The following is a 12,997-nucleotide window of genomic DNA, read 5'->3' on the forward strand; positions in this document are numbered from 1 at the left end:
GGCCAGTTCAAAAATGGCCTGGCCAATATGGCAAAACCCCATCTCCACAAACAGTACAAAAATTAGTCAATCATGGTAGCACATGCCTGTAATTTCAGCTACTCACGAGGTGAAGGCAGGAGAATCGCTTTCACCCAGGAGGCAGAGGTTGCAGTGAGCTGAAATTGTGCCACTGCACTCCAGCCTGGGTGACAAGAGCAAAACTCCATCTCAAAAAAAAAGAGGGAGAAAAGGAAAGAAATAAAGAAAAGGTTTATAGATCCCCTTTTGTGGTAACTCCGATTTTGTGACAATTTAAGCTTACTGACAAATTTTAAAGCCTCGTGCTCATGGGGAAAATGTTTTTCAGCATAATCTGCAAGAAAACATGTAACAAGCCCATTCCAAAACTTCGCTGTCTGGTATATACCATTTATGAAAGCTTAACTGCAGCAACATATACACATTTATATAACAGCACAAGAGAGAAGGGGGAAAACACTATTTTGCCCACTTACCCTCAAATAAAAGACAAAGCCATAAATAAGACATAGCAGAACAGGATAAACACATTTTGTGCTCATATAGACTTACTGATGCCACTTACCACCTGGGTCATTGGGCCTTGCTTCATCTTCAGTGTAGCAGCTATGCTCCCTACAGCCACTTCTTCAGAAACTGAACTTGCTCTAAAATCCACTTCATCTTCAGCTTTCACGTCCGGCATTTCTGAAAGAGCAGGGAGATTACAGAGTACATTTTTAAAAACTGATTTCTGTGCCTTACTATTTATACAACATGCTCCAGGTTTCATGTGTTTTGTTTTTGCTTTTGTGTTATAGCGGAAAAGTATTCTTTTGCTGTCAGCGGCTAGTGTCATTCTGACCCTATGCTGAGCTATTCCTTTATCACACGGTTATTGGTTTTCCCTAGTCTTTGTAGGGGCTTAGAACTAAGTGAGGATACAATTCAATGTCTTTTGAACATCCATTTCACTATTAACTTTTTATGACAAATCTGAGTGTAGCACCAACTTGCATATGGAAAACTAAATTCATAAGCTTCAGGGGGAACAGATTAATAGCTGAAGCTAGGTAGTCCATCTCAGCCATCATCAAAAAAGCAAGAAGGATTTGTACAAAACAAAAAGGAAAAAGCCACTGAGAATGAGACAAAGCCTCTGGGACAAGTCTGACTTTCACTACCATACAACACACTCTGACCCACCCATCACTGTAACCAGTAAGAACGAACTACTCAGCAGTTACTTCTTGTTTTTAATCCTTATTTCTTCCAAAACTGAAACCTAATCACAGACTAAGCTATCCCTTTCTTAAGAGAAACACTTCTGTGCATGTTTTCTCGAGAATTACGTAGTTGTCCTCTTGCTGGCCATGCTCAACAGACCAAAAACAGTGGTGGTTTTTGTTACTTGACCACCACATGGTCAAGCAAATACAGGAAGGAAGTGATAAATGACGTCTGAGGCAAATTTAGGCTTCTGACACTTCTTTAAAGGGGACTGATGACTGAACAGTTAAAATTCACCTTAATAATCCAAATGCAAATGGAACTGTCATCTCGATTTCATGTGGAAATGTATCTGTGGTTATTAACCTAGTGATGCCTCTACTCTGGCTAGAAAAATGCTCCCCACACTAAAGATCATAGAAGTTTCTTTCACCAAAGAATAAATTATATTTTTATTCTAGGAGCACATGATATATATGAAAGTCTACCTTAAATTTGTAAGAGTTACATTTCTATAGATGAATCTCTTTTCTTCTTTCTTTGCCCTTATAATTATATAATCTTTCTTTTTTTGAGACGGAGTCTCGCTCTGTCGCCCAGGCTGGAGTGCAGTTGTGCCATCTCAGCTCACTGCAAGTTCCGCCTCCCGGGTTCACGCCATTCTCCTGCCTCAGCCTCCCGAGTAGCTGGGACTACAGGCGCCCGTCACCTCACCCGGCTAATTTTTGTATTTTTAGTAGAGACGGGGTTTCACCGTGTTAGCCAGGATGGTCTCGATCTCCTGACCTTGTGATCCACCCGTCTCGGCCTCCCAAAGTGCTGGGATTACAGGAGTGAGCCACGGTGCCCAGCCAATAATTATATAATCTTACCAGCAGTTTAAAAATAGGTAAACCAGTTTCCTTGCCCAAAGAACCAAAATCTGTGTTAAATTTCATAAAATGTTACTAAAGTTAAAATCTAAGCAATCCCCTCAGAACTATCCCTTGATCAAAACATCTCTAAGTGAGTCAGAGTAATTTCTGGGGGGAAAGAGGGTTGCTTTCCTCTGGGGATGTGATTTTTGGTACCTCCTTCCTTTCCTATATCTATCAACTTTGAAAAGATGCATCTTGGCACAGCAACCAGTCACACTAGTAAACAGTGATTACTGACACTTGAGGGGTGTCAGCAGCCTCTGCAGGACTGGCGTGGCTCAGTCATGCACCACTGATTTCCTAAGCACTGTGGGCAATGCTTCTGGTGGGTCAAGGGCCACATCCCCTTCTTTCAAACTGGCCCCTTCCAAATCAGCAGTTAAACCTATGTCTTCTCACTCATAAAACAGTATGATTAAATCTATGAGTAGAATGTAAACTTGCTAGAAAATACCCTTTGGCTCTGAGATCACACTCAGGTGCTTTTTCTCTAAAGCAATGTGACCAGGGATTTTCCCAATCCTGGCCATTTTCTGAAGAAAGCACCAATTTCTTCATGACTGGCTACTTTCTCTGTAGTCTGAGACCATGAGTACTGAGTTCCTCTGTAGTTTGAGACCATGAGTATGACTCCTTTTGGTAACAGGACAAGTAACTCACCTACACAAAATTTACCAACCCCAAGCCCATATATACTGCTGAAAGGTCATACATTTTTTCTTCCTTCTCAAAACCTCAACATCCTAAACATCCATCATTTCTTACCAACTGTACTATAAGTGCTAATAAAAATCAAAGTCTGAAATTCTCCCTGGTTTTTACTTTTTCTCATAGGATACTACAGACACAATCCCCACAGAGTTCACACTTGCTTGAGTTAAATTCTGACCACTGAGCCAGAAAGAGAAATAATTCTAGCTCATGTGGCCAAGGACGCAGCACCCAAATGAAAAGAACATCGCCAGGCATCAGCTTACAGCCACTCCCATTCTTCTGAAATGCCAACCTGCCAGGGCCCCCAAAATAGACTTGTTGTTGTGGCTTTCTTTTAAAAAAGTAGAGACCTTCTCATTTAAACTCTGAGACAACAGTCAACAAATATTTATCACTAACAATCCAAAACATTAATAAAACTAAAAAGCTAAAGTCATCAAAAATTCTACCTGGGATTCCTTAAATCCCTCAACTGGGGAGGGAAAAGATTATAAATGGCTAAAAGCCCTTTACTAGGGAAAATGACCACTGTATTTAAATTGTGCTTCTTCCAAAGCAACTTCTTTTGCTCCATTGATTCATTTCTCTCCATAACCCTCCCCCACACTCTTAATACATATATGTAAAGGGATTTTCAAAAATTGAAAAGAACAGCAAAAATAAACAATAAAGACAAAACAGGCTACTTCTTACCTACAAAAGCCTAGGGGCAAGCATGGAGATGGGTATTCCGTCTACAGCTGGTAACAGGTGGTGGTATAAAAGTGTGCATCAAACTGACCTTTAAAGACTTCAAGAGTCAAGATTGTGTCCGACTCCCGTTTCAGCTTCAGCCTCAACCCCGGATAAGAAGTTTTATTCAGATAGTTTATTTCCACCGAGCAATAGCGGTTTCTCTTTGCTGTCTCGGAACATGATTACCCACAGATGGAACAGGCTGCTGTGTGAGCAATCTGCTCAGTGCAGCTGCTTCACCAAGATAAAGCAGACACAAGGTCTGCCCTGTGACAGCAGCTCAGCAGACTGGGCTTGGGCGGAAATCCTGCATCCTATCCCCTGCACTGTGCAGGGTCTTGAATTCCCAGACTGCTGCCCAAAAGCAACAGGCAATGGAACTAGAGGTCCGTTCCCCAAGCAGGAAAAGGAAGGAGTTCCCTGTCAACAACACTCCTAGCTCAAAAAAAATAATAATAAAATAAAAGCACACAAAAAAACCAATGACCTAATACCACCATTCTGGGTGTTGAGATGTCAGGTTAGAACAATACTTATAGCTGTTCATGAAACCACTCTGACTCTAAATTTGCTCAGAATACAGACTAGGATGACAGGGGAGGAAGGGAGTTTCAGGCTTGTAAATAGAACACAGCTTTTTGGCACTGTTTTCTATGGTACCAGAGAAAAGGATTAAGCCATGTGAATAAAAACATCTGCTAAATTCCTTCATCATTTTGGAATACCTGTGATCTAGGCATTGTTTTCCAGGTTTGCAAAGTTGTAACCCCTCCAGAATGACAGATAAGAGTGTTTATAAGCTTAAGCAACCAAGCAGTTAAGTCTACAACACAGGAAACAAAATCTGTGCAACCCTGAGATGACGTGCCTCTCCTGATGGTGGTGACTATTAACTTCACTACCCACCCAATGAGTGCAAGACCTCAAAACAACAAAGATGCCTATATTTTTACCAGGACACCACAGTGACTCTTAAGGGAATCTGCTGCTCAGACTGCTAATTTTGTATTATGTTTTGCTTACCTGTTGCTGGCTCAGGCCCTTGGACAGGTAAAATAATCTTCTCTGGCTCCTCCCTTTCAGCAAAACATCCTGCAAGGCTCCCTGTGGCTTCCTCAGGAGTACTGCCCATTGGCAGGCTCTCCCCAGGTGGGAAAGTACTCACTTTTTCTGTAAAAGCATTCTCTAGCCCTTCACTGAGAGGACCCAACTTAGGCCTGGACAGTGACATTTGACAGGCCTCCCCCTCAGTAAGCAGTGCTCCAGCGGCCTTGACTTGTTCGATGACAGCATCCACTATACGGCTGGCAGCCTCCTCTATCAAGTCTGCTCCCTTAGGCAGAGGTGTGGCCTGGGCAGAGACCATGCAAGGTAGAGAGGGAGTGCTCCTTTCCCCGCCTGAGGGCAAGGCTTGCAGGACTTCCCTCGCGCCAGCTGGGGCCTCATCATCATGGGATGAGAGCCCCATGTCTGTGGGGAGCTCTTTGGCAGCAGGCTGCAGTAGGACAGGATGTGCTTCAGTGTCTATCTGGGCTTCCTCAGCATCGCCCCTGGTATAGCTGTGGTCTGCTCCCTCCAGCTTCCCTTTCTCCCAATCAAGAGGTACCATCTCTGGGGTTCCAACTCCCTGTGGGTCAGTCACAGCTTTGTCCCGCAAAGCTACTGGCAAACCCAGGATGACATTCTTCTCCTGGTTCAACAAGACGTCTGGAATCAGGATGTCTTGGGTGTTGTGTGATACATTCTTTCTTCTGGGAACAGCCATCCCTTGTAGAGCATTAACCTGCGTAACATCCACCGTCACATTTCCATTCACCTCACAGGCACTAGTTTTCCCCTGGGATTGGGTGTTCTTTACTCCAACATCCAGAGGAGAAGGTTGACTGCAATTAAGAGCCTCAGACCCATCAGACCCATCTGGCAACAGACATGGCAACAAAGTGGAGCTGTTGTGCTCTGCACCCAAGGCTTCCTGCCTTAAGTCTGTGGCCAGACTTGCTCCTGGTGGCACCAGGCTCTGGGCAGCCCCACCTTGAATCAGCAGTGAGACTTGTGGGGCCACTTCCTTGTTATGTTCAGTTTCTGCCTTAAGGCAGGCAGAGGGTGCACCCGGTGAATTACTTAGCTGAAGTGCTTTGTCCTTGGCACCATCAAATGAGACCGATTTTTCATGAAATTGTAGAGTCTCTTGTCTGGGAGGTGGTGTTCTCTGCTCTTCCTGCAACATTCCTGAAGAAAGAGCATTTTCCTTAATGGAGGAGCAGGTCACTGCTATATCCTTATCTTGTTTCTGAGTTGCAGAGCTTTCTGAAACCACCAGAAGTTTTCCCTCTTCTGTCAAAACTGAATCTAAAGCCAAAGTGGCCTCACCCACACTTTGCAGGGAAGAGGCAGTGTCCCCCTTGATATTCAGAGCTTCTGGGATTGCTGGAGGGGCGGGACCCTCACGCTCTCCACCAAGTCCTGTGAGACTGGTATTCCCCATCCCACGCTGAAGCTCTGCAGCAGTGGAGGACGTGGACAGGTCTGCTGCCCTATCTTCTAGTGGCTGTGTATCAGGCTCATTCGAATCTCCGTCTGGGCCATCTCTACAATCTGTAGTCATATGTAGTTCAGGAGTTGCTGTTCCCTTTTCTTTCTGGGAGGGGACAAAAGAAAGTGCGTCATCCTTGGTTACTGATTCACTGCCTGGATTGTTTGCCAGAGAGAAAGTACTGTCTGATATTACCGCCTGGTCTGGCACCAGTTCTTTCTCCATTTTAGGGACAACTGGATGTGGATGTGAAACCACCTCAAGCATATTTGTTAAAGATTTATCTAGTTTCACATCTTTTCGTTGGCTTTTGTTATCCACCACTTTGAAAGGACAAAAATCCACACGTTCCCGGGTATCCCTTACAGGGTCAGAGGTGACTGTATTAGCCTGTGGGTCTTCACAGTGGGTGGCATTGGGTGGATCTTGTGAGCTGGGTTGCCTTGCTGTGGTGCTTTCAGGCTGGCTAACTATGTTATCACACCGTTTTGCAACCAAGTCGCCACTAGAAGTCACTGTGTTCTGTTGACATGCAGAGTCTGCACAAAGTTTATCGTCTCCAGTTGTAGAACAAATGGGTGAGGATTTGCCCTTTTGGCTTTGAGCATGAGATGAATTTGTTTCTGAGTTCTGGTGTGGCATTACATCTTCTTCTAGCCCAAGAAGGGCTAAATCTGAGGGTGACATTGCCTCACCTATGACTGCTGCTAAGAGAGTATAAGGTTCTAATCCATCTGAAATCTTGTCTTCTGTAGCAGCTGGAATCACCACAGAATTCTGATCTACTGGAGCATCAGCACTCTCCTCACGACTTTGTGAAGTTTCTGTTTCTGCTGTTTTTTCAATGGAGGTTTCTTCATTACTAAATACAAGTGAAGACTCAGCAGGTTTGTCACCATCCAGGGAACTGGCGGCAGGGGCACAGTTTGGAACACTGACTTTATCCACAGGCTTACTTATGACGTGCACGTCAGAGGCTCCAGCTGTGCCAATATTAGAGTTCTCAAATCTTTCCTTTGTACTTTCCCCCACTTCAAGCACATTCTTTTGAACAGTGGCATCTGGATTCATGAGCCCATGTTCCATTTCCCCTGCAGTCTCTGGGGTACTGACATTTGTTGTTGAAATGTCTCCCAGTTCACCTCCAGAGGAATACTGGGCTGTGCCTGGCTCCATGACCAAGTCTCTCTGCAGCACAGCATCTCCACTGCTCAGGGAGTCCTGGTCTGTGGGCATTCTAGAAGATTTTGTTCCAGTTTCTTCACTTCTGTTTCCACAGGACGAAACGCCTTCCATGCCCTTTACTCCACAATCAGGCAACCTCTGAAGGCAGCTGTCTTGATCAGATACAGTTCCAGAGTCCACAATAGGTGCTGGCTCCACCTCTTCCCCTTTTCTTTCCACGCCTTTATTTTTCTTTCTACAGGAATGGTCTGTATTCTCCTCCTCAACTATGCTTGACAAATCACAGGGACTTTCAGTCTGTGCAACAGGGATCCCTGGGCAGCAGTGAGTGCTCTCGATCTCTTCAGAAGAAGAAAGTCGCTGAGGGTCCGTGGGCTCTGGTGCACAGGGAAGAAACTGGCCATCTGTCTCTGGGGCACTGGAAGGATCCTGTGCCGTCACCATTAAGGGCATAAGATTGTCCATCTGCTTGAGGTTTGTTTTCTAGGAGGAAATGAAATACACTTTTAAAAAACTCCTCGTAGGAGAAGATGTCACTGACACCTCTGAGCAAAAATCCTGTTGGACAGAACTCACTTCCATTCTGGCCCTTCTAAGGTCACATGATAAGCTAATCTAAAAGAATACAAATAACTTTCCTCTTATTTCTGATATTACTCTCCTCTCATATCTGCCTATACACTGAGATGTTCAAAATGGATTAGGATATATGAAATATCTATTTTCTAAATTTTGAACTTATTTTAGGAAGTAGATTAAAATTGAGTCTCAAAAACCTTATTTTTAAAAAGCTCAGTGAATATCTTCAAATGAGTCGCTAACATTAAGATGGGATCTCCCATTCTGAGGCCAGGCTGGAGTGCAGTGGTGTGATCATAGCTTACTGTAGCCTCGAACTCCTGGGCTCAAGTGACCCTGTGCCTCAGCCTCTTGAGTAGCTAGGACTACAGGTGTGTACCATTGCACCTGGCTAATTGTTTTATTTTTTGTGTGTACCACTGCACCTGGCTAATTGTTTTATTTTTTGTAGAGATGGTGTCTCACTATGTTGCCCAGGCTGTTCTCCAACTCCTGAGCCTACAGGATCCTCCTACCTTGGCCTCCAAAGTGCTGGGATTATAGGGCGTGAGTCACTGTGTCCCACCTATATTTTTTATTGTCTTCAGCGGGGCAGAGCCTATTTCCGCCCTGCCTCATATATACAAGTAAAAACAAATTCCAGCTCTTTTCCATTACAAGGTGCAGCCAATGCTCCTGTGCCCTAAATATTTACTGAGGAGTTCAGAGTCCTTTAATCCCCAAAATATGTTCCAACCAATCTAACTTAACCATTGAGTTATGGGTTCATAATTTCAGGAACAGTGGCATGGCAGGTATTCTTTTACCTTTTGATAAAACCAGAACATACTAAATATAAAATAAATGAGAACACACACCTATATACTGTCAGAGTGTGTTATGGATACTATATGTAATCTCAAAAATGGATTTTGCAACTTTAAAGTATTTTAAAAATATAAACAGATACAACCAACAGCATGGGAATGATTAAGAAAATCATGGTTCATAAAACTGATGGAAGAAATACCACCCATTATTAACTATGAGGACCATATTGCAATTAGAAAAAAATTATTAATCTAAGTTTATAAACATGCAAAAATCTCATGTGCATGCAGCAAGGTTTAGGAAAAATGGAGAAAAACAAATACGGGTGATCTTTAGTGAATTTACCTTCATTTCAAAAATTCTTACAAAAATACTATTTTCTCAACCCTTAAAATCTATTTTTCCAAACATCTGGTTTGCTTGCCACTCATTACTTGATCTACTGCAATAATATGCATATCTACTGCCATCCATCCTCTCATTCATTTACTCATTCAGTGAATATATTGGGCACTTACAGGATTCCATCATCAGACCATTCCTATCTTACTGAGCCTACTGTAAAAGTTTATACATACAAGTATAAAATGTGTCATGCTTGTTAAAGTCTTTCTATTAGAGTGTACAAGCAAAATGGACTTTCACTAAAAGCTTCTGTGTTAGGTTCCTTAAGAGTATTCAAAATTGGCTTATTTCCAATCCTGGTGAGAGTACGACAGTCTCCTAAAAATCAGGAAATGAAGTCATTAAATTTAATAAACAGTAAACATTATAAAACAGAAATCTGGAGAAACAGTAGTGTTGCCTGAAGAAAGTAACACATGTATGTTCCCACAGTTTTAATTTCTCGTATTTGCCTGCCAATTATTCCCATATCTTGGCAGGTAGCTTTGGTACCTGCAAAACTGTATTTTCAAGTGGACTACCATTCACCTAGTAAAAAGAGCTCTAAGGAAAAATCTGATTGCCTAGAAGTTCACTCAGAGGAAAATGAAATGTCACCTGCTCTGGAACAAACACAATTCTAAAACACAAAAGTGGGAGCATCACATAACCTTATGGAATTTCTTGGCTTGCTGGTCTCAAATAATGCATGCTCCCAAAGAAGCCTCTGGCATTGAGCTGACCTTAAATGAAATTATTGTCAAGTGGTTTCCAAATCAAATCAGCTCTGAAATAAACTGGGTGGAAAAATTACCCAAACATAGCCTTTCAGATGTTATGGCCAAGAGAGATGTACACGTATGACGTTTATATTATTCGTAATAAATGCTAACAGGTAGTCTGTAATGTTTTTATGTCTGGCAACAACTTTATCTTGAAGACTTGAGTGGATTATAAAATCTTTTCTTTTTTTTAGTGATCTTTGTATCATGCAACTATTGATTTAAATATAGTAATACTATATTCAAATGGTACATATCATCACTCAATAAAATAGTTATAAAAATACTCCTGATTAAATTTGGTTCTTGTTCTTTGGCAACAATCTCAGAAACTGTTTTGCTTCTTTCATTTTGTAAAGTTAAGCCAACCACAGACAAACATCCTTTCATGCTGGGATAATTTAATTCTAGTTGTTGCATATTTCTGTACCTGAAATATGTGTCTTTCATTATTCCCAAAACCAATGAAAAAAACCTCTCAGTCCCCTTACTGCTACAACCTTAATGCTAGCTCTGATCTGTAAGTGGTAACATTTAATACTGCTAACACTGCTTTACAGCTCTCACAATCTTTGGGGAAAGTCTTTCTTTTTCTGTTTTTGAGACAAGGTCTTGCTCTGTCACCCAGGCAGGAGTGCAGTGGTGTCATCTCATCTCACTGCAACCTCTGCCTCCTAGGCTCACTCGATCTGCCTGCCTCAGACCCCCGAGTAGCTGGGACTATAGGCATACACTACCATGCCCAGCTAATTTCTGTAGAGCCAGAGTTTCTCCATGTTGCCCAGGCTAGTCTCAAACTTCTGAGCTCAAGTGATCCACCTGTGTCGGCCTTCCAAAGTGCTGGGATTACAGACATGCGCCACTGTGCCCGGCCAGGAAAGTATTTTTATGTTCTAATTATATCAAGGTTCATTGGAGGAGGGTGGGGACACACATACAAAACATACACATGCACATGCACACACTTAAAAATAAAAGCTTTCTGACTTACCATTAGTTGCTGTTGGATGTTCATAAGTCTAAAAATGTGTCCAGTGCAACTGTCTCCAGGAAATGGGTGTTCATGTGATTCAGACTCAGAGGTTAATGTATAGATGTCCAACTCTCGATGATGCCTCACAGAACAGTCTCCATACGGTATTTCATAGGATAAACTGCTCCAGGAGTCTGGTTCTCCAGCATTCTCCCTACACGCAAGCAATCTCTGGTTAATGCATATATATTCTGCCTCCCAGACATAGGCTTAACCTTCTAGGTCTTACTTCATATTTCCAACCTGATTGTTCTTTGAGGTTCAGCAGCAAAAATTAGTATATATACCTCCCAAATGATTCAGGCATATAACTAATAGCTCCATCCTCCTCACAAGAGATCACAAATGGGTTAAATGAAAACTGCAGGACTCCTAGCCCTAACAATGTTCTTTAGATCAAGATAAAGAGATGTCTGAGATCTAATAATAGTTAATATTATGCTAACAACCAAGTAATGAGGAAGTGCAAGGAAGATGGTTTTAGCCTGATTTTCAACAAAATCAAGGCATATTAAGAGGTGTTCTTAAAATAAAGTAGACCATATGCTAACTACAGTTGATGATAATGGGAAGAGAAGAACCACTCACATCAACCCTTATAAGGGCACTCCAACTTTTCTAACAACAGGTGCAGAAAACACCCTCAAGATTATTGAAGTCAATTACACAAAGAAAAACTGTTACGATGACATATTGTTCAACACTTGTCAATATAATTATCATCTTATTTGGAATAAAGCACTTGGTTCCAAGAACTTAAACTTCGTAGCAAGTTTGCTCAACTCATATCATTATAAACGTATATAACAACTTTCCACCATTATATGCCAACTGATTTAAACGAGGCAAGTGGGTTTCTCCTCTAAAGGCTACAGCACCTCCGATTCCACTCTTGCTTCCAGAAGGCATACCCATGCCCGTAATGCCTGCTGTGACACAATACATAATCTGTGCTATGCTTTTACAGCAGATGAAAGAATCTTGGGGCATACAATCAACAGGGATGAGGCACACAATGATACCCCACACAATCTCATATTACTTAACTACTGTACCTGAGCATGCGTTTCAAGTGTTAAGCACCCTCTTCTACATTCAGCACAAATGTAAATGTCTGAAGCCCTAACTGTGGGTGTCACTATTCTTTCTCATTAGCTTGATACACAGTATGCTATACAGAGTTAGAGATTACTGGGGACAAAATTTTATTTCCCAGCTATATGCTGCTAGACAAATTTCTTAACTTTTCTGAGCCTTAATTTCATAATATGCAAACACAGATATTATAATCTAAGCATTGTTTTGAGAATTAGAGAAAATGTGCATTAAAAACTACATCTATGGTGTTTGGCACAGAGCAATCACACACGGATACTGCCTATTCTTCCTCCTTCTACTCTTTCATTCATTTAAAAAAAATTCCTAGTAAGCCTTCCCTTCTTAAAAGTAGAAAAACATTTCTACTTTTTTCTATTTTTCTGCTTTTATCAGAAAATCCTGTTTTCTCTGAAAGCTTTAAACATAACGAAAACACTCCTCAAACAGCATTCTGATGAGGTTCCTAGCAGCTCAAAGATCAGGCACTACAATAGATTATGCTTTCCATCAACCCTTTCCTCCTTATCTGAAATGTTATTTTTCCTTTCCTTACAACATTAACACCTTTGAACATCCCATATCACATCATATTTTATTTTATTTATTTTTAAGACAGAGTCCTGCTCTGTCGACCAGGTTGGAGCGCAGTGATGCAATCTTGGCTCACTGCAACCTCTAACTCCCGGGTTCATGCAATTCTCCTGCCTCAGCCTCCTGAGAAGATGGGATTACAGGCACGTCCCACCACGCCCAGCAAATTTTTTTGTATTTTTAGTAGAGGGGTTTTGTCACATTGGCCAGGCTGGTCTTGAAGTGCTGACCTCAGGTTATCCACCCACCTTGGCCTCCCAACCTATATCACAGTTATTATAATCTCACCGAAGCAAACAATAGATTGGTAAAGTATCCCTGAGATTCTGGGAGGAAGGTTATATTTGAGATCATTACCATGTTTTGAAATGGAAGAAACTAAAGATGTAAGAAATTACAGACATGC

At 41.9% G+C, this 12,997-nt stretch overlaps 1 protein-coding gene across 1 annotated transcript in view; it reads right to left on the reverse strand.

The window, feature by feature from the left end:
• Positions 1–12,997, reverse strand: part of AKAP13 (A kinase (PRKA) anchor protein 13) — a 281,731-nt gene that overhangs the window by 177,212 nt on the left and 91,522 nt on the right. The window contains exons 5-7 of the mRNA XM_011996449.1: positions 10,861–11,056; positions 4,620–7,797; positions 587–708 (exon numbers count right to left, since the gene is read on the reverse strand). Of these exons, the coding sequence (XP_011851839.1) occupies positions 587–708; positions 4,620–7,797; positions 10,861–11,056 (3,496 nt within the window). The remainder of the gene's footprint in view (positions 1–586; positions 709–4,619; positions 7,798–10,860; positions 11,057–12,997) is intronic.

Source organism: Mandrillus leucophaeus, unplaced genomic scaffold (genome assembly GCF_000951045.1).
Source record: "Mandrillus leucophaeus isolate KB7577 unplaced genomic scaffold, Mleu.le_1.0 Scaffold514, whole genome shotgun sequence".
Lineage (NCBI taxonomy): Eukaryota > Metazoa > Chordata > Mammalia > Primates > Cercopithecidae > Mandrillus > Mandrillus leucophaeus.